Below are 22,466 nucleotides of genomic sequence, written 5' to 3'. Positions count from 1 at the left end.
TGGGGTCTCATGCGGTAGCTAAGCAGGACTCGGGATAGGCGAGTGTGCAGTGAGCCTTCAGTTACCCTCTTCAAGCCTTGCTTGATGGTTTGCACTGCTCTCTCTGCCTGATCATTGGACGCTAGTTTAAACGGGGCAGATGTGACATGTTTGATCCCGTTACGGGTCTTGAATTCTTTGAACTCAGCACTGGTAAAACATGGCCCGTTGTCGCTCACCAGGACATCGGGTAAGTCGTGTGTGGCAAACATGGCCCGCAGACTTTAGTAGTGGCAGCGAACGTGCTAGCCGACATTATCTCACATTCAACCACTTGGAGTACGTGTCTACAACCACAAGGAACATTTTACCCAAGAACGGCCCTGCATAGTCAACGTGTACCCTAGCCCACGGTTGGGAGGGCCAAGACCATAAACTTAGCGGCGCCTCCCTGGATACATTGCTTAACTGCGAGCATGTATTACATCTGTGAACGCAGGACTCTAAGTCCGCATCGATACCGGGCCACCACACATGGGATCAGGCTATCGCTTTCATCATTACGATGCCTGGGTGGGTACTGTGGAGGTCATTGATGAAAGTGTCTCTGCCCTTCTTGGGTACCACTACTCGATTGCCCCACAGAAGGCTGGAACGGCTTTATCTCTTCCTGCATTTCCACTGGGTCACTGGACCAGTTCACGTGAAGCACACAGCTTTTGACTAGAGATAATAAGGGGTCCTGGCTTGTCCAGGTTTTGATCTGCCGGGCAGTGACGGGTGATTGCTCACTCTCAAATGCTTCCATAACCATGGCTAGATCTGCGTGCTGCGCCATTTCCGCCCCCGTGGTGGGCAATGGCAGTTTACTGAGAGCATCGGCGCAGTTTTCTGTGACTGGCCTGTGGTGGATGGCGTAGTTGTATGCGGACAACGTGAGCGCCCATCTCTGGATGCAGGCCAATGCATTGGTACTTATCCCTTTACTCTCGGAAAACAGGGATATAAGTGGCTTATGGTCAGTTTCCAATTCGAATTTTAGCCCAAACAGGTATTGATGCATTTTCTTTACCCCATAGACACACGCTAATGCTTCTTTTTCAGTCATGCTGTAGGCTCTCTCAGCCTTAGACAGACTCCTGGATGCATAAGCAACCAGTTGCAGTTTCCCGAAATCATTAGCTTGTTGCAATACACACCCGACGCCATATCACGACGCATCACATGCTAGTACAATACGCTTACATGGATCATACAACACAAGCAATTTGTTTGATCATAACAATTTTCTCGCTTTTACAAAGGCATTTTCTTGGCTTTTGCCCCAAACCCATTCGCCCCCTTTTCGTAGTAAGACATGTAATGGTTCTAGCAGTGTGCTGAGACCCGGTAAGAACTACCAAAGTAGTTCAAGAGTTCCAGAAACGACCGCAGCTCCGTCACGTTCTGTGGCCTCGGTGCGTTCTCGATTGCCTCCGTCTTCGCGTTGATGGGCCTGATGCCGTCCGCCGCAATCTTCCTTCCACAGAACTCCACTTCACGCGCCAGGAAAACGCACTTCGAGCGTTTTAACCTGAGCCCCACGCGGTTGAGTCGACTAAGAACCTCCTCCAGGTTCTGCAGGTGCTCGACTGTGTTCCGACCTGTGACCAAGATGTTGTCCTGGAAGACCACGGTAAACTTTCCATGTTTCTCTGGAATATCGCCGCTGCTGATCGGATTCCAAACGGGTATCTGTTATAAACAAAAAGACCCTTGTGCGTGTTGATGCAGGTGAGGGCCTTCGATGATTCCTCCAGTTCCTGCGTTGTGTAGGCTGAAGTCAGATCCAGCTTCGTGAACGTCTTTCCCTGCCAGCGTTGCAAAGAGGTCGTCGGCCTTTGGCAGTGGGTATTGGTCCTGCAGGGAGAAACGATAGATAGTTACTTTGTAATTGCCACAGATTCTGACGGTACCATCTCCCTTGAGGACTGGGACGATAGGACTGGCCCACTCACTGAACTCGATTGGTGAAATTATGCACTCTCGCTGCAGCCGGTCTAGCTTGATCTCTACCCTTTCTCTCATCATGTACGGTACAGCTCTCGCCATATGATGGGTGGGTCGCGCCCCCAGAATTAGGTGGATCTGCACTTTTGCTCCTCGGAATTTTCCGATGCCTGGTTCGAACAGCGAAGGAAATTTGTTTAAGACCTAGGCACACGAAGTGTCGTCAGCGGGCGATAGCGCTTGGACGTTATCCCAGTTCCAGCGTATCTTTCCCAGCCAGCTTCTGCCGAGCCGCATGGGACCATCGCCCAGTACCACCCAGAGTGGTAGCTTGTGCACCGCTCTATCGTAGGAGACCTTTACGGTAGCACTGTCGATTACAGGAATCAGTTATTTCGTGTAAGTTCTTAGTCTCGTGCGAACTGGAGTTAAGACTGGCCTTGTTGCACCACAACCTTTCGAAAGTCTTTTTGCCCATGATGGACTGACTCGCGCCCGTGTCCAGCTCATTGACACCGGGAGTCCATTTAGTTCAACATTCAGCAATATTAGGGGACAATTCGTGGTGAATTTGTGCACCCCATGTACCTCTGCCTCCTCTATCTGAGGCTCTGGTTCGTCGTGATCCTCCATGGATCTGTCCTCCTCTGCAACATGGTGGTTTGCAGGTTTAACAGGCTTTGCAGCTCGCCTGCACACTCATTGAATGAAGGTGTCCCATTGTTCCACAGCCCTTGCAAATGTACTCTTTGAATCGGCATGAATGGAAATGATGATCACCCCCGCAGCGCCAACAAGTTGTTAATGGCCTTTCATTCATCATCTTTGATGGTGGACTCTGAGTCATCTGCGGATGTGCAGCTGCAGGTATATGTGACCTGCCCTGTATGTTACGATTCAAGAACAACATCACTTTGTTCACAGTACTTGTAGCAGCACTTGTTTGCTGAGAGATTTGCTTTGTATTGTCACTGGTGGCAATGAATGCCTGGGCTAGTGCTATGGCCTTACTCAAGGTTGGGGTCTCTACAGTCAAAAGTTTGTGAAGTATGGTTTCGTGGCCAATGCCAAGTACGAAAAAGTCTCGTGAGCATGTGCTCCAAATGTCCTTCAAACAGCCACCTGAGAACTCACTTTTAGGGTGGAAGCAAGTCTTCCTCGATTTCGAGGGACTGCCTATGATGAATGATTGAAGTAATAGTTCTGTTCTTTCTAAACCCTTGGACGACAGTTTATTGCCACAGCCTTCTACTCAAGCCCAAGTTTGTGTTATGCAGCCAGTAACCTCCGAAACAAAGGCTTGTCTCAGCTCTGGTTTTTATTTGATTTTGCATGTGACAATTTATATAACTAAGAAGTCACTTGTCAACCAAACTGAAGAGACAAAGAGCACAGAGCATCCCACTCACTTTCGTAAAGAAATACACTGTCAATCCTAATTGATTAAGAGCAGCATTTAAGAGAATTGGACCCTCCCTTCTAATAATGGCCTCAAGCCCATAAATAAGTAAAACGTACAGGGCTAAAGTACCTGATCTCTTTGAGCACAATGCTAGTTCAATACTGGCGAGTACAGACTTTCCTTTTACAAATACCAATACATCTAAAACCAGGTGAAGTACTTAATATTTTTAAATTCCATACTTCTATGCTTAACGTAGAAACTAAAAGTATGTGGGAGATAAGACACAGCTCGAGAATAAAAAACTATGATTCAAAAGAACTTCACATTTTTGTAGGGCAGTGCCACCATGATTGGTCTGTGGGAAGAACACTACATGACCATGCTCAACTGGATATTCAGATACACACAACCGTCAAGTTCCTCCCGTGCTAATTCTGGGCTGTGAAATGAAATACATTGTTGTGGCAATGGAAGCCCAACTTCACCAGACTAATTCCCGGGATGGCAGGACTGACATATGAAGAAAGATGACACGAAGTTGGGTGGCAGTGTGAGCTGTGAGGAGGACGCTTAAGAGGCTGCTGCGTGACTTGGACAGGTTAGGTGAGTGGGCAAATGCATGGCAGATGCAGTATAATGTGGATAAATGTGAGGTTATCCACTTTGGTGGCAAAAACGTGAAGGCAGAATATTATCTGATGGCGGCAGATTAGGAAAAGGGGAGGTGCAACGAGACCTGGGTGTCATGGTACATCAGTCATTGAAAGTTGGCATGCAGGTACAGAAGGCGGTGAAGAATTGCATGTTGGCCTTCATAGCTAGGGGATTTGAGTATAGGAGCGGGAGGTCTTACTGCAGTTGTACAGGGCCTTGATGAGGCCTCACCTGGAATATTGTGTTCAGTTTTGGTCTCCTAATCTGAGGAAGGACCTTCTTGCTATTGAGGGAGTGCAGCGAAGGTTCACCAGACTAATTTCTGGGATGGCAGGACTGACATATGAGGAGAGACTGGATCGACTGGGCCTGTATTCATTGGAGTTTAGAAGAATGAGAGGGGATCTCATAGAAACATATAAAATTCTGATGGGACTGGACAGGTTAGATGCAGGAAGAATGTTCCCGATGTTGGGGAAGTCAGAACCAGGGGTCACAGTCTAAGGATAAGGGGTAAGCCATTTAGGACCGAGGTGAGGAGGAACTTATTCACTCAGAGAGTTGTGAAACTGTGGAATTCTCTTCCGCAGAGAGTTGTTGATGACAGCTCATTGGATATATTCAAGAGGGAGTTAGATATGGCCCTTATGGCTTAAGGGATCAAGGGGTATGGAGAGAAAGCAGGAAAGGGGTACTGAGGTGAATGATCAGCCATGATCTTATTGAATGGTGGTGCAGGCTCGAAGGGCCAAATGGCCTACTCCTGCTACTATTTTCTATGTTTCTATGTTTCATCAAGGAGGCTTTGAGGGTGTCCTTGAAGCATTTCCTTTGCCCACCTGGAGCTCGCTTGCCGTGTCGGAGTTCCGAGTAGAGTGCTTGTTTAGGGAGTCTCGGGTCGGGCATGCAGACGGCGTGGCCCGCCCAATGGAGCTGGTCGAGTGTGGTCAGTGCTTTGATTCTGGGGATTTTGGCCTGAGTGAGAACACTGATGTTGGTGAGTCTATGCTCCCAGTGGATTTGCAGGATCTTGCGAAGGCAGCGCTGTTGGTACTTCTCCAGCGCTTTGAGGTGTCTGCTCTATATAGTCCAAGTCTGTGAGCCATATAGGAGGGCAGGTATCACTACTGCCCTGTAGACCATAAGTTTAGTGCCAGATTTGAAGTCCTAGTTTTCAAACAGTCTCTTCCTCAGGCGACCGAAGGCCGCACTGGCACACTGGAGGTGGTATTGGACCTCATCATCGATGTCTTCCCTTGCTAATAGTAGGCTCCCAAGGTATGGAAAATGGTTCACGTTGTCCAGGGCCGAGCTGTGCATTTTGATGACGGTGGGGATGGGGGGGGGTGCAGTGGTATGTGGCGGGGTCAGACCTTGGTGGAGGACCTTTGCCTTACGCATGTTTAGCATAAGGCCCTTGCTTTTGTACGCCTCGATGAAGGTGTTGACAATGGCTTGGAGTTCAGCCTCTGAATGTGCACAGACTCAAGGGTTGTCCGCGTACTGTAGTTCGATGACAGTGGATGGGACGACCTTGGATCTTGCCTGGAAGCGACGTAGGTTGAACAGATTCCCATTGGTTCTATAGTTTAGTTCCACTCCAGCGGGGTACTTGTTGATAGTGAGATGAAGCATTGCAGCAAGGAAGATCGAGAAGAGTGTTGGTGCGCTGACGCAGCCCTGCTTGACCCAGGTCCGGACGTGGATTGGGTCTGTGGTGGATCCGTTGGTCAGGATCACTGCTTGCATGTCATCATGGAGCAGGCGGAGAGGATGTGACAAACTTTTGGGGGCAGTCGAAACGGAGGAGGACCCTCCATAGTTCTTCACGGTTAGCAGTGTCAAAGGCCTTTGTAAGGTCAAAGAAGGCCATGTACAAGGGTTGGTGCTGTTCCCTGCATTTCTGTTGTAGTTGTCACGCCGTGAAGATCATGTCCGTTGTACCCCTTAGTGGACAGAATCCGCATTGTGACTCTGGAAGGAGCTCTTCAGCCACAGGGAGAAGACGGTTGAGGAAGATTCTTGCAATGACTTTCCCCAGTGGCCGACAGCAGGGCGATTCCTCTGTAGTTTCCGCAGTCGGACTTGTCGCCATTTTTGAAGATGGCCACGAATACGGCATCTCTGAGATCTGGCATGCTCTTCATAAGAGAGATGAGGTCATGCATTCATGCCAGTAGTGCTTCTCTGCCATGCTTTAGTGCCTCAGCAAGGAATCTATTTACTCCTGATGCATTGTTGTTCTTGAGCTGACGGATGGCCTTTTCTACCTTGTGCAGGGCTGGGGTTTTGCTGAGATGGTGGCGGGTAGCATGCTGCAGGATGGAGTCGAAGGCAGAGTCTCGGTTAAGGAGATCTGCGAAGTGCTCCTTCTAGTGGGCCCTGACTGCCTCAGTGTCCTTAATGAATGCGTCACTGTTCTTGGCCAGCAGTGGAGTGGGGCCTTGGGTGCTTAGGCCGTCGGTGGTCTTGACTGCGCTGAAGAATCCTTGCCCGTCATGGTTGTCGGCCAGCTGCTGGATCTCCTGTGCTTTCTCCACCCAACATCTATTCTTTAGGTTGAGGGTTTTTTGTTGGACCTCGGCCTTCAGCCGCCTGTAGAGCTGCTTTGCTGCTCCCGAATTGGGTTGCTGCTTTAAGTTCAGAAATGCCTTGTGCTTGCGGCTTATTAGCTCCTGGATCTCCTGGTCGCTCTCGTCAAACCTGGTTGAGTGACCGAGCGTCTCTTCGCAGGCGCTGGCTATGGAGGCCTTGAGGGCAGACCAGGCGCTGTGGGCACTCTGTGTCTTGGGGTCATCAAGGGTCGCCAGGTAGGCAGTGAGGTGCTGGCTGTCTAGGGCTTTCTTAACTGGGTCTTTGAGTGCCCCGGGAGCTCCAAAATGGCCGATGGGATGGCAGCTCTCTAGGGAGCTCTCCCTGAACAAATTTCCCCCCGGCCATCCTCTGCATTTAGGGTTCCTTCACTCTTCCTCTCCCAATCTCCCCCCACCTAAGCTTCCCTGGCCCTAATAGTGGGCATTTCTTACCCCTAAATGTAATCCTTACCCCTAAATTCCGTGCTGCAAAGGCAACTACCTGAGCCCACTGCCCATCCCCCAACCACTGTAACGCAGGTGTCCTAAGGCGAGCTCAGGGAGGACAGAAACCTCCCGTGGAGCAGAAGGGCAATCTGTGAGCGCTGGACTTGCCATCCAGATCCACCTTCCTGCTGCCACTTCGATCATTACTGTGTACCTGGTCACTTCTGTGCCCTGGGGCAAACACTGCAATTGGTGTTTTTGTTGTACCTGGTGCTTGCAAAGCTGTAAAATTCTATACATCCCAGCAGCATGATTCAAAAGGCAGTTGCTGTCTAAAATCCCTTCCGTTACCTTTTCACTGAAAGGAAAGGACTTTAATTTCTATAGCGGGGTTCTATACTGACATTCCGAAGCAGTACTTTTGAAGTGTAGTCTACGATGCATGTTGCAACTTGTGCATGGTGGTACTTATAGCAATAAATAAGACTTGCATTTATAAAGCACCTCATCATTGCTCCTTTGGAAACAAAAACTCCACAAACACTCCATGTGAAATTAATTACCTGGAAGTGCAGGGACCAATGCAGCAGTAACTTAATCTACAAAATGAGATTATTTTTAATTATTCACGGCATGTGGGCATCGCGGGCAAGGTCAGCATTTATTGCCCATCCCTAATTGCCTTTGAGAAGGTGGTGGTGAGCCGCTGCCTTAAACCGCTGCAGTCCTTGTGGTGAAGGTACTCTTACAGTGCTGTTTAGGAGGGAGTTTCAGGATTTTGAAACAACAGCGATCTATTTCTAAGTCAGGATGTTGTGTGACTTGGAAGGAAACTTGCGGGTGATGGTGTTCCCATGTGCCTGCTGCCCTTGTCCTTCTAGGTGGCAGAGGTTGTGGGTTTGGGATTTGCTGTCGAAGAAGTCTTGATGAGTTGCTGCACTACACACTGCAGCCATGGTGCGCCGGTGGTGGAGGGAGTGAATTTTTAGGTAGTGGATGGGGTGCCAATCAAGCTGGCTACTTTGTCCTGGATGGTGTCGAGCTTCTTGCGAGTTGTTGGTGCTGCACTCACCCAGGCAAGTGGAGAGTATTGCATCACACTCCTGACTTGTGCTTGTAGATGGTGGAAAGACTTTGGGGAGTCAGAAGGTGAGACACTCGCCCCAGAATACCAAGCAGAATATCATAAGTAGCAATGAGACGTGGTCGGTTAATCTGCTTTTAGTGGTGGGGTTTGAGGGAAGATGGTTGGCTGGTAGAGCTCCCTGCTCTATGAATAGATCTGTGGGATCTTTAATGTCTGCAGGAATAGAGAGCCTTGGTTTGAAGTCTGGCCTGAAAGATGACATATCTTATAATGCTGCCGCAATCCCTGAGCCCTTAATTGGAAGCTTATCCTAGTTTATAAGTTCATAAAATTTGCGCATAGTGGGGAGCCACAAACTGTAAGTGAATGAGTGACCAGATATGAGTTGCGTTTCTATCCAGGAAGCTTGACTTGTTTGTTGTTATGATTATTGGTTAGCAACTGTGACTTTATGATAGTAGTCAGTATATCAACTTTAGTTAAATAATTGTCGTTTCAAGTCCCACTCAAGGACTTGTGTGCATAATCTGGTTTGACACTTCTGTGCATTACTGAGGAATTGCTGCATTGTTTTTCTAATGAGATGTTAAACCAAGGTCCTCACTGCCTGATCGGCTGGATGTAAAAGCAAGGAATTCGACAACAGTTTGCATTTGTATAGTGCCTTTAACGCAGTCAAATGTCCCAAGTCGCTTCAGCAGCAGATGACCAGAGGTAGGTTTTAAGGAGTGTCTTAAAGGTGGAGAGGGACAGAGGTTTCGGGAGGGAGCACAGGCCCTAGGCGGCTGAAGGCACCACCACCAGTGGTGGAGCGATGGAATTTGGGGATGCACAAGAGGCTAGAATTTGAGGAGCGCAGAGATCTCGGAGGGTTGTAGGGCTGGAGGAGGTTACAGAGATAGGATGAGGCGAGGCCTTGGAGAGATGAGAACACATTTTAAATTTGAGACGTTGCTGGATCAGAAGCCAATGTAGGTCAGCGAGCACTGGGGCGATGGGTGAATGGAAGTTGGTGTGAGCAGAACTTTGGGTGAGCTGCAGTTTACGGAGGATGTAAGGTGGGAGTCACAGTCTCAGGATAAGAGATTGACCATTTAGGACTGAGATGAGGAGACATTTCTTCACTCAGAAAGTTGTGAATCTTTGGAATTCTCTACCTCAGAGGATTGTGGATGCTCAGTTGATTATATTCAAGATTGAGATCGCTAGATTTTGGGTACTAAGGCAATCTAGGGATAATGGAAATAGGTTGTGAAAATAGAGTTGATGTAGAAGTTCAGCCATGATCTTATTGAATGATGGAGTAGGCTAGAAAGGCCTCTTGGCCTACTCCTGCTCCTATTAACCCCACTTTTTTAAAAAGGAGGGAGAGAGAAAACAGGGAATTATAGACCGGTTAGCCTGACATCGGTGGTGGGGAAAATGCTGGAACCAATTATTAAAGATGAAATAGCAGCACATTTGGAAAGCAGTGACAGGATCGGTCCAAGTCAGCATGGATTTATGAAAGGGAAATCATGCTTGACAAATCTTCTAGAATTTTTTGAGATGTAACTAGTAGAGTGGATAAGGGAGAACCAGTAGATGTGGTGTATTTAACCTTTCAAAAGGCTTTTGACAAGGTCTCACGCAAAAGATTAGTGTGCAGAATTAAGGCACATGGTACTGGGGGTAATGTATTGACGTGGATAGAGAACTGATTGGCAGACAGGGAGCAAAGAGTAGGAATAAACGGGTCCTTTTCAGAATGGCAGGCAGTGACTAGTGGGGTGCCGCAGGGTTCAGTGCTGAGACCCCAGCTATTTACAATATACATTCATGATTTGGATGAAGGAATTGAATGCAATATCTCCAAGTTTGCAGATGACACTAAGCTGGATGGCAGTGCGAGCTGCGAGGAGGATGCTTGGAGGCTGCAGTGTGACTTGGACAGGTTAGGTGCATGGCAGATGCAGAATAATGTAGATAAGTGTGAGGTTATCCACTTTGGTAGCAAAAACAGGAAGGCAGATTATTATCTGAATGGTGATAGCTTATTAAAAGGGGAGGTGCAACGAGACCTGGGTGTCATAGTACATCAGTCATTGAAGGTAGGCATGCAGGTACAGCAGGCAGTAAAGAAAACAAATGACATGCTGGCCTTCATAGTGAGGGGATTTGAGTATAGAAGCAGGGAGGTCTTACTGCAGCTGTACAGGGCCTTGGTGAGACCATACCTTGAGTATTGTGTGCAGTTTTGGTCTCCTAATCTGAGGAAGGACATTCTTGCAAGGGAGTGCAGCGAAGGTTCACCAGACTGATTCCCGGGATGGCAGGACTGACATATGAAGAAAGACTGGATCGAGTAGGCTTATATTCACTGGAATTTAGAAGAATGAGAGGGGATCTCATAGAAACATATAAAATTCTGATGGGATGGGACAGGTTAGATGCAGGAAGAATGTTCCCGATGTTGGGGAAGTCCAGAACCAGAGGTCACAATCTAAGGATAAGGGATAAGCCATTTAGGACCGAGATGAAGAGAAACTTCTTCACTCAGAGAATTGTGAACCTGTGGAATTCTCTACCACAGTAAGTTATTGAGGCCAATTCGTTAGATATATTCAAAAGGTAGTTAGATGTGGCCCTTACGGCTAAAGGGATCAAGGGTTATGGAGAAAAAGCAGGAATGGGGTACTGAAATTGCATGCTCAGCCATAATCATATTGAATGGTGGTACAGGCTCGAATGGTCTACTCCTGCACCTATTTTCTATGTTTCTATTACTTGTGCTTTTTGGGAGGCTGGCCAGGCGAGTATTTGAATAGTCAAGTCTGAAGGTAACAAATGCGTGGCTGCAGGTTTCAGCAGCAGATGGACTGAGACGGGCGATATTGTGGAGTTGGAAGTAAGCGATCTTGGTAATGGAGAGGATATGGGGTTGGAAGCTCAGCTCCGGATTAAATAGGACGTTGAGGTTGCAAATAGTCTAGTTGAGCCTCAGACATTAGTCATGGAGGGGTTGGAGTCTGTGGCTCAGCAATCAAGTTTGTGGCAGGGACAGAAGACAATGGCTTTGGTCTTAATATTTAATTGGACCTGCCAGTAACCTGGACAAGAATGTATTTCTCGACCTGTACTACCAAACAGATGAACTCGTGATTATTTCACCCTTGTATGTTCAATGATTTCACACATCGTACATAATAGTGACTACATTTCAAAAGTAATGATTGGCTGTGAAACACTTCTGGATATCTGGAGGATGTGGAAGGCAGAATCTCACTGCAAGTCTGTTTTTCTTATTGTGACAATTGGAAATCTAATTATGCTCATTCTTTCTAACATGATCTCCCAGTACTGAATGAGTTAAGTCCTAAACTGATCCAGGATATGATGTAACTTGTGCTCTGTTGTAATAAATATTTATTTTTCCAGCTGGAATTTAGCCTACCTGCAGTACTGTAGCATATTCGTATTATCTTGTTTGTGGCCCAATTATTACCTTGTAAGTTTATAGTATATTCAAAGTGTGGAAATGTAATCGATTTATGATGGCTCTGTGCTTTTGAGGTTTGCTGAAAGTTGATGGTGGATTAATCGGAAGCATACTTTGAACAGACTTTTTGCAGTTCACCTCCTTTTGCGAAGCTGTCATTCATTGTAACTCTTGTCCTCGGAGTTGTTGGTGTTGGTCCCAATTCCCCGCTGTGGGGTGGGCAGAGTTTGCTTGTGCTGTAATTGTGGCCCGAGGTGGGATTGACATCACGCTGGGTGTTATTAAAATCAAGGTTCTGAGAAAGAGATCGATGTTGCAGGAAGGGAAAGCTTTGCACCAATCCCTTGTCGGATGAGCCTGCTTGTTAAACAGGTTACTGGGGCAAGGCACGTGATACTGCTGGGGCAGGTTTGTTGCCAACACCCTTGAGCAAAAAGCTGGTGGAATCCAAGCGGCTGAATAAGCGGTAGCTAGTTAGAATTTGTTTTCTACCTGTTTTCCATTTACGATTATTGCCCTTGTGCTAAGCACTGCCGTTTAAAATTGAGCAAATGAGGAAATGAAAGGGTTAGTCCCAACAAAAACACTCTTCGAGGTTAACCAGTTAGCTTCATGTTAGGTAGCAAAGTCCTCGAGTAAGGCACCGCTGTATTTGAAGTACGCAGTACACTTTTTTCCATTCCTAAATGAGGGCTTGGCGTCTCTTGTTTAAAGTTTACTTTGCTGAACTGGAGTGGGATCAGTGTTGGTGGTGAATAATTTATCACCACCATGAATGGGCTCATTAGTTGCCTTTTCAGACTTTAAATGAGTTTTGTGGTTGTCATTACACGAGCCTTCTGTTCAGCTGAACGGTAAAATGAGAGTTTGGCAGTGTCCTTGCTTGTAACAGGGGCAGCCAGCCTCCTTTCATTCGAGGATTTGCCGTTGTGTTTTGCTAAGGCTGTTCAGAATATACAGCTAAGCTGTCCTTGCCCGACAGCCCTTTTCTCTGCTTAACAACTTCAAGACCACTGCCACGGTAAGTAGTGAGAACTTTCTAAGCTGTCTTTTAGAAATGCATTTAGCCTATATTTCACATATTCGTTTTCTCCAGTATCAAGGGGAGAATGGACTCTGGATTTATTAGTTGATAGGACCAGGATTATTTTTTGATAGAAGTGGTCAATTGTGAACAAAGAATCAGGATTAAATATTTGTGAAATTTTCATTGATATATTTGTCAAGAAGGTGAGGGCTGTTATTATTTTTAATGAACTATTTTCTGAGCACTGGGTGGAGGGGAGAGATACTGTAACTAAATAATTACTTCTAGCCTTGTGTACATGTTAGATTATTCACATACAGAAAATTATAACCAGATATTAGATAGTACTGCTGTTCTAAATATTCAATTTAAAATAATTTTCTCTCTAAATCAGTCACGGAAGCACAGTACGTCCTAAAGCATGTTACAGCCAATGAAGTACTTTTTGAAGTGTAGTCACTGTTATAATGTAGGAAATGCGGCAGCCAATTTGCGCACAGCAAGCTCCCTCAAACAGCAATACAATAATGATCAGATAATCTGTTTTACTAATGTTGGTTGAGAGATGAATATTGTCCAGCACACTGGGGGAAAACACCCCTGCTCCTCTTCGAAATAGCAATCTTTTACATTCACCTGAGGGAGCAGTCAGGGCCTCGGTTTAATATGTCATTTAAAGGCAAGATTTGAAGTTTCAATACATTCTGATTTAGCTAGTATCTGTACAGCAAATGGGACCAGTTTACTTTCGGCTTTCTTAGTCATTCTTTAGTAGTTGGGGTCAAAGCAGCTGAAAAAATGTAATACTTCATCATCCGTGCTAATGGCTGAGTGGGCTGATATACCTCATGATGTGTCACTGAACCATACCGATCTGGAAGGCCCCTGTTCTGTGCTGAGTAAACCAATCTTGGGCGAAGTGACAAGTCTGATACACCGACTCTGTCGGTATTTCCTGGAATGCCCCAGGTGTCTGTATTCAGCAACCATGCTTTGAAAGTGCATATGGAATCATGGCAAGTTTTCGCTTGGTTGTGATGTTCCCATCGCCCCCTGCCTCGCCATCACAGTTGGACCAGCATGTCAACACTCTCTACATGTGGAGAATGGCCACTTGGGTGAGATAGCAGAGTAGGCTGCTGCTCCTGTGCAGCAGTGCACCAACTAAAATCCAGCATTTGATACTACTTATTCCAAATCTTTATTCTGTAAATAGTAACTGCTCTGCTAATGTGTAAATCCCTGAGTTACAGCAGATAAACATTTGTGACTATATTGGCCATTTGTGCACATGATATCCTACATAAAGGACTTGTCTATAAAAAAATGCAATGAATTATCTAAAATAATTACTTGGGAATAAGTTAAAAAGACATAATGCTGTGTTTTAGAGCTTAGTGATCTGAGATCTGCCTTTTCATTTTTGATGCCAAAGGTGTATATGTACCTGTAACTCCCAAGTAGGATGTCTACCAGTCTGTGTATGCACACTTGCGCTTTTTAAAAAAAAATCATCATCATCATTGGCAGTCCCTTGGTATCGAGGAAGACTTGCTTCCACTCTTAAAATGAGTTCTTAGGTGGCTGAACAGTCCAATATGAGAACCACAGTCCCTGTAACAGGTGGGACAGATAGTCGTTGAGGGAAGGGGTGGGTGGGACAGGTTTGCCTCACGCTCTTTCCGCTGCCTGCGCTTGATTTCTGCATGCTCTCGGCGATGAGACTCGAGGTGCTCAGCAGCCTCCCGGATGCACTTCCTCCACTTAGGGCGGTCTTTGGCCAGGGACTCCTAGGTGTCAGTGGGGATGTTGCACTTTATCAGGGAGGCTTTCAGGGTGTCCTTGTAAAATTTTCTCTTAGGACGTCTACCAGTCTGTGTATGCACACAAGTGCTCTTTTTTAAAAAATATATCCAGCTCAAATCCCCCTGTCTACTCCTTCAACTCCAATGCAGGTCCCTTTTACACCATGTGACAATGATAGTTTGGTTTGCAGGCTTCTCTATGGAGTGGTCCACACTACTTGATGGATGAGAGGAGAACTGATTAATAGGAGTTAATTGTAAGTTGAGTGCCTTGCCAGCATGCTCCATCCAGCACCCAGGCTGGATAAACCAAAATATTTGCCAGCGGAAGCAAGAGAGGTTGAAGTGACCTGTAGCCTTGTGATCCAAATTGGAAACTTGTGGTTGGTAATGTGGCACTCAGCAGCTTCAGTTACTTCTGTGTCAGCCAGTTCCGTATTTTAATCAGCATTTCAGACAGTGCAATAATGCGGATAATGAAAACCGCATGATGGGGAATGAAGTGTGCTGAGTCTCTTACTGGCTACCATTTATTAGCATCGATGGTGCTTAGAAGTGTACTTTATGTAAATATCAATTATGTACAATGCTACATGCGCCTTCCTCCATTCTTGACTTTTTCAGTCTGTCTTGTCCTATACACTGTAGCCTAGATTCTTTGATTCTCCAACTTTTTCCTGCTCCTCTCCTCTCCTGAATATGTAAATCCAAACTGGGGGTGCAGTTCCATTGGCGCACTGTGTGTCGGCTCTTTTAACTTGCCTAAAAAGAACGACTTTCATTTGTATAGCGCCTTTCACAGTCTCTCATCCCAAAGCAGCCATGATCTTACTAAATGGCGGAGCAGGCTCAAGGGGCCAGGTGGTCTACTCCTGCTCCTATTTCTTAATGTTCTTATGTTTACATTCAGTGAAATACTTTTTTGGAGAGTAGTCACTGTAGTAATGTAGGAAACGTGGCAGCCAATTTACACACAGCAAGCTCCCGCAAACAGTAATGTGATAATGACCAGATAATTTTTTTTTTTACTGATGTTGGTTGAGGCAAGTTAAAATATTGGCCAGGTTACTGGGGATAACTCCCCTGCGCTTCTTCGAATAGTGTCACGGGATCTTTAACGTCTATTTGAGTGGGCAAGCGAAGCCTCGGTTTAACATCTCATTTGAACAGTACTGAACTGGGTGTCTAAAGTATGTACTGAAGTCTCTGAAGTGGGACTTGAACCGACAACCTTCTGACTAAAAGTCGAGAGTGCTACTCACTGAGCTAAGGCTGACACCCAAGTACTCACTCTTCATGCGTGAGTTCTCGGCAGACTGTCCAACAACATAAGGGGTGTTGCAACTGAGTCTGATCCCGTCTTTGCCTGACACTCCCATGCACTCTTATCAGTAGGAACTACAAGATAATCACCATTGATATCCTAACTGATTTATTGGGGGTGAAACCAGTAGCGTAGCAATGGGCGATAGTGAAATGGCGGCCATTTTATACTGTGCCTGATTTTCCGAGGGAAAGGAAAATCAGACGTGGTGTAAAGCGGCCTACCAATTTGCTATCGCCCATTTCCACACTACCCACACACACATTTCACCCCCAGTATTTCTTGCTCTTCTTCGTGCAGGAATGTTGAAGCTAATTGTAGCATCGCAACCACTTCCCAGGCAAAACGCCCTTGGTTCTGCTTTAAAGGGACTTGCAGGTATTGTCGGACATCTCCCTAGCATCTGCTAGTGCCCCTCTGAGCCCAACTAATGGGGAATGTTGCAACTGTGTACAAAGATGGAACATGTCCTACTTACTCATGTCGGAGCCTTAATTTACATTGCCCCGTGGCTGAATACCCAGCCGAGTTCTGTAGCTTGGTGTCTGGTGAAAGACTTAAGTGTAGCCATAAGCAGAGATGCCTTTGTTTCAGGGGACAAAACGTTGCTGAGTTTCTGGAGGAGCAGAGGTGGGTTTTGAGACGACTTCACACGTGGTTCAGTTCATGGGCTCCGGTCGAGACATTCGAATACTTGTAAACTTTTTTGTTTTCGGTTTCCTCCTCAACAGATGACCTATCCCAGCAAATGTGCTTGAACATGTCCTTCACAACAAACAGAGATTGCATGGAATTAATTTCTGGCTCATAAAATTTAGCATTGTTTGTAACCTTCCACAAACACCGACAGGTGGGTTTTTAAAAAAAAACCTTGCTTTTTGGTACGAATCATCTTCCAATATTAGTTTGAACATGTTGAAAGATTATCCAGAAACACTGGAAATGGCTTCTAATGGGAAAATGCTTTGTTGTCCAGGACCCTTGATGCATTGCTACTGTTCAGACCAGTTGAACAAATACTTTGGTTCTGCCTGCACGAAGGAAGACACAAATAACCTTCCGGAAGTACTAAGGGACCGAGGGTCTAGTGAGAAGGAGGAACTGAAGGATATCCTTATTAGGCGGGAAATTGATGGGATTGAAGGCCGATAAATCCCCAGGGCCTGATAGTCTGCATCCTAGAGCACTTAAGGAAGTCGCCCAAGAAATAGTGGATGCATTGATGATCATTTTCCAACAGTCTATCGGCTCTGGATCAGTTCTTATGGACTGGAGGGTAGCTAATGTAACCACTTTTTAAAAAAGGAGGGAGAGAGAAAACGGGTAATTATAGACCGGTTAGCCTGACATCAGTACTGGGGAAAATGTTGGAATCAATTATTAAAGATGAAATAACAGCGCATTTGGAAAGCAGTGACAGGATCGGTCCAAGTCAACATGGATTTATGAAAGGGAAATCATGCTTGGCAAATCTTCTGGAATTTTGAGGATGTAACTAGTAGAGTGGACAAGGGAGAACCAGTGGATGTGGTGTATTTGGACTTTCAAAAGGCTTTTGACAAGGTTCCACACAAGAGATTGGTGTGCAAAATTAAAGCACATGGTATTGGGGGTAATGTACTGACGTGGATAGAGAACTGGTCGGCAGACAGGAAGCAGAGTCGGGATAAACGGGTCCTTTTCAGAATGGCAGGCAGTGACTAGTGGGGTGCCGCAGGGCTCAGTGCTGGGACCCCAGATATTTACAATATACATTAATGATTTAGATGAAGGAATTAAGTGTAATATCTCCGTTTGCAGATGGCACTAAACTGGGTGGCGGTGTGAGCTGTGAGGAGGATGCTAAGAGGCTGCAGGGTGATTTGGACAGGTTGGGTGAGTGGGCAAATGCATGATAGATGCAGTATAATGTGGATAAATGTGAGGTTATCCACTTTGGGGGCAAAAACAGGAAGGTAGAATATTATCTGAATGGTGACAGATTAGGAAAAGGGGAGGTGCAACGAGACCCGGGTGTCATGGTACATCAGTCATTGAAAGTGGGCATGCAGGTACAGCAGGCGGTGAAGACGGCAAATGGTATGTTGGCCTTCATAGCTAGGGGTTTTGAGTATAGGAGCAGGGAGGTCTTACTGCAGTTGTACAGGGCCTTGGTGAGGCCTCACCTGGAATGTTATGTGCAGTTTTGCTCTCCTAATCTGAGGAAGGACATTCTTGCTATTGAGGGAGTGCAGCGAAGGTTCACCAGACTGATTCCAGGGATGGCAGGACAGACATATGAGGAGAGACTGGATCGACTGGGCCTTCATTCATTGGAGTTTAGAAGAATGAGAGGGGATCTCTTAGAAACATATAAAATTCTGACCGGACTGGACAGGTTAGATGCAGGAAGAATGTTCCCGATGTTGGGGGAAGTCTAGAACCAGGGGACACAGCCTAAGGATAAGGGGTAAGCCATTTCGGACTGAGATGAGGAGAAACTTCTTCACTCAGAGTTGTTAACCTGTGGAATTCCCTACCGCAGAGAGTTGTTGATGCCAGTTCATTGGATATATTCAAGAGGGAGTTAGATGTGGCCCTTACGGCTAAAGGGATCAAGGGGTATGGAGAGAAAGTAGGAAAGGGGTACTGAGGGAATGATCAGCCATGACCATATTAAATGGTGGTGCAGGGTCGAAAGGCCGAATGGCCTACTCCTGAACCTATTTTCTATGTTTCCAAGTTCAGTGCTGATGTTTGTGTGGGACAGTCATGAAAATTGGCTTTGCCAAGCTGGGAATGGTTTTAGAAGTTAAGGATCATTTATTTTCCTTTTGTACTAGGAGCACAAGATGTTCAGAGAAACAAATATATCTTTTGTTCTTCATGTTCTCTCCTATTTTTTCTGCCCCCCCATCATGAATTCCACATAGGTACCTTACTCAAGTTGCCACAGTTCCTGTATGAACTGTGTGTGTCATCGGGCTATTTGACACACACGCGCGCGCACACACAACACACGCTCATCACTCTCGAACGAGGATGACTTGCTTCCACGTGAGTTCACAGATGTTTCAATGAAGGACCCGATTTTCCAGTCCTGAACTCCAGTTGAAAGGATGGAAGATGTCTGTGTGTGGATTTTTTTAACGTGGTGACTGTTTCACATCAACCACCACACGGGCTTGTCAGAGCTAGGCCTTTATCCAGTGGCAAGGGTTAACCAGGACGACTGGAGACCTGCTCTGCTGCACGGACCTAGTGCGCACACACATCGCAGTGTGGGCTGGCCCGTGCTGCCCCTGGGCCCTCGCCTCTTCTGGGCCCTGTACCCTTATTTGCCGCACCTCCGCCACGGTCTCTCGCCGCTCCTCCGCCACAAACATTCGCCAGAGACTTGACTACCATGCAAGATCTAGGCTACCATACAAGAGACACACACGCAGTTTAGTAGGAGCTGGGGTGCCGAGGCCAGTTCTAGTGCTGCTTCTGCCAAGCTGGCTGAAATCAGTTAACACAGCACAGACTGAACATCGAATCTGAGACCTTGTGTCAGCTACTCACTGATCAGGGGAGCGACAGAATCCTTTTAGTATTGAAAACTCTTACTAGAAGGCATTTGTAATGTTCTGGCTTCGTCATCAACAAATATTTGACCAAATCAATTAAATTCATTACAGTATAGTTAGATCATCTCTGAGCACAAGTATTCTACCCCCTCCCACTGAATTATGTCTAGTCAGTAAAAATTTAGCTGTGTAAAATTGCTTAAAGCAAAGCTCTCTCTTTCCCTCAGCTGGCACTGTTTCATGCATTTGTTTTTGCTTTCCTATCACTGCCTCAAATTACAACATTTTGAGTACTAAGTTGAGGTTACGGGAAGTGTTCTGCTGCAAATTGGTTGCAAAGTCTAAAAAAACTGGAGGTACAGTGCTAGTCAAATCCCTGCGGGACCAGACTGGCAATAAGAAAATTAAGCACAAACAGAGCAGTAAGTTGCTATAGCAACAGTGCAACTAAATTACTTTACTGTCAGCCATGATATAATTTTCCTGCTTAGAGGCTCAAGGGACTTGAAGTTCCATTTGTAGCCAAAGTTATTTCGGCTCACTGGCATAGAAGAGAGCTAGAGAGAGGGGGGAAATCAGTTTACTGATGATGTACGCATCTGGCCTAACTTTTTTTTCTATTTTTTTGTTTTGCCTTTTCATTAGGAGCCTCGGTCTAAATGGGTCCAGTCATGCCTCCCAGTAAGAAGCCAGAAGGCTCGGGAATCAGTGTTTCGAGCGGACTGAGCCAGTGTTACCCAGGGAGCTCACTAACCAAGGCACTCCAGGAAGTTGAGGAGCTGGACATAACGAGCAGTTGCTTACCTGCCATCCGTTTGGAAAAAGTGGCCATGGAGGATGAAGAGTTGACAAACCTGAACTGGCTGCACGAGAGCAAGAATCTGCTGAAAAGTTTTGGGGACACGGTGCTGCGTAGTGTCAGCCCGGTTCAGGATATTGACGAGGATACCCCTCCTTCCCCTGCCCATTCTGACCAGCCCTACGATGCCAAGCAGAACCCGAACTGCAAACCTCCGTATTCTTTCAGCTGCCTCATATTTATGGCTATTGAGGACTCGCCCAGCAAACGCCTGCCTGTTAAGGATATATACAACTGGATCCTAGAACATTTCCCTTACTTTGCAAATGCTCCAACTGGGTGGAAAAACTCTGTTAGACACAATCTGTCGTTGAATAAATGTTTCAAGAAAGTAGACAAGGACAGGAGCCAGGTAAGCTTTCCATTTTTATTGTCTGTTTCCTTTGTTTAATTGCTTGTCCACCGCAAATCTTTGAATCATTTACGATGTTAACATTTCTCGTAACAAAAAAAATAAATTCATGTTCATGTGTTCTGCTTTTATATGTGCGGTTTTAGAAACCGTTTGAGCCACAAAATGTTGGACGTGTCTTTTCTGAAGTGGTTCTGCATGAGAAATGCACAAAGCTGCCATATATCTGCAATCAAAAATTGTTTAATCTTCAGTGTTAAAGGTTGAAGCTTCACAGGATTAAGCTAAATCAAAGACAACTAGTTATGCTGGTTTCTGAGTCCTTGGATGGTGATGCACAATAGGATATTCCCTAGACACCTGCTGTGCTTGGCATCTAATTTCTAAGGAATACAACAGTATTGTGATTGTATTTAACTTTTTCTTAGAAAGATAAACCCTATATAAAACATCACTGTCTTGCATCCCCTCTCTCCCTCACATATGTGCGCACTCTCTTTCTCATTCTCTCTTGAATTTTCTCATCCCTGTGCACTGACCCCTTGCGCTCGTGCGCTCTCGCATTCTCTCTCTGGCTCTTTCCTGTATTTTGTTCCTCACTCCTGCTTTCTTCTTCTCTCTCGCCACCCTCTCCCTCTCGCATTTTTGCTCTCTTTCGATCTCTCCTCTTGTTCTGTCCTCCCCTTTTGCACGCTTGCTCCCGTTTTTTGCATTCTGTGTCTCGCGCGCTCCGTTTTGCGCCCATAAAGGCCAGCAGTTTTCTGTGCTGTAGGACCAGTCAAGAGCCAAATCCTGCGGCAGCCAGATCCAAAATACTACCACCTGGCAGACCAGGTTTATATTTGCTGCCGACTGCACTTCAGGTTGGAGGCAGCAGGTGAAACTTTCTGTCAAAGGAAGTCTTGGTATCTCTGCCTCTGCTGTTGCTTTGTTATTATTTAAGGATGCCTCGGACAGCGCCCTAGCCACTAGAGCGGACCTTCTAAAGTGAATTAAATATTAATGCTTCATTTTACATTTATCGTGCTACCTGTGGAGGCAGCACTGTAATATAAATATGAGGCAGCTTACAAACCTTCAAAGGCATCACAGGAGAAGGCGGCGTTCATTTTTTTGGGTCTGATTATGCTGCTGTGAAAAGCATTGAGACGTTTCACTATGTTAAATGTGTTGTATAAAAGCTAGTTGTTGACTTCGTTGATCGGCAACTTTCGGAGTCTAAAGAGCCAACAGCGGCAAAGGTTAATGGTCACTGTTGGGTTTACGTTTTTTTTCTGGCTGCGGGCAGCCTCTGCTCTCGGCCAACAGCTGTGCAGTTTTTTTTACACTGATCATAAAGGAAGAAAGACTTGCATTTCTATAGCGCCTTGCACAACCACCAGACCTCCCAAAGCGCTTGATAATCAGTGAAGTACTTTTTGAAGTGTAGTCACTGTTGGAATGTACGAAACACGGCAGCTAATTTGCGCACAGCAAGCTCCCACAAACAGCAATGTGATGATGCCCAGATAATCTGGTTTTTGTGATGTTGATTGATAGGCCAGGACACTGAGGGCAACTCTCCTACCCCTCTTTGAAATAGGGCCGTGGGATCTTTTAAATCCACCTGAGAGAGTAGACGGATCCTCGATTTAACGTCTCATCTGAAAGGCATCTCTGACAGTGCAGTGCTCCCCCGGCACTGTACTGGAGTGTCAGCGTATATTTTTGCGCTCAAGTCTCTGGAGTGGGACTTGAACCTACAACCTTCTGACTCTGAGGCAAGCGTGCTACCCACTGAGCCACGGCTGACACTACCAAAAAAACAGTCAAGTTGCAGATGTGGCTTTGTACTAACTGCACACATGTAGTTGCACTGTTGTCAAAGCCAACCTGTTGTGTAAATTGGGCAAATCCCATTGAGAGGCGCACATCACAAGTTGTGAGCAAATTCATTGGT

The 22,466-nt window shown here is 46.1% G+C and overlaps 1 protein-coding gene across 4 annotated transcripts in view; it reads left to right on the top strand.

The window, feature by feature from the left end:
• Nucleotides 1-22,466, top strand: part of foxn3 (forkhead box N3) — a 393,377-nt gene that overhangs the window by 93,283 nt on the left and 277,628 nt on the right. For 3 of the 4 annotated variants that reach the window (XM_070879649.1, XM_070879652.1, XM_070879650.1), the window contains exon 2: nt 19,962-20,527. In XM_070879649.1, the coding sequence (XP_070735750.1) occupies nt 19,976-20,527 (552 nt within the window). In that variant the 5' untranslated portion in view covers nt 19,962-19,975. Of the gene's footprint in view, nt 1-12,561; nt 12,634-19,961; nt 20,528-22,466 lie in introns of those variants that run through there. The other variant, XM_070879651.1, reaches the window with a different exon arrangement.

Source organism: Pristiophorus japonicus, chromosome 4 (assembly GCF_044704955.1).
Source record: "Pristiophorus japonicus isolate sPriJap1 chromosome 4, sPriJap1.hap1, whole genome shotgun sequence".
NCBI lineage: Eukaryota > Metazoa > Chordata > Chondrichthyes > Pristiophoridae > Pristiophorus > Pristiophorus japonicus.
The sequence above is the reverse complement of the archived record's forward strand: the minus strand, read 5'-3'. Positions and strand labels throughout refer to the sequence as shown.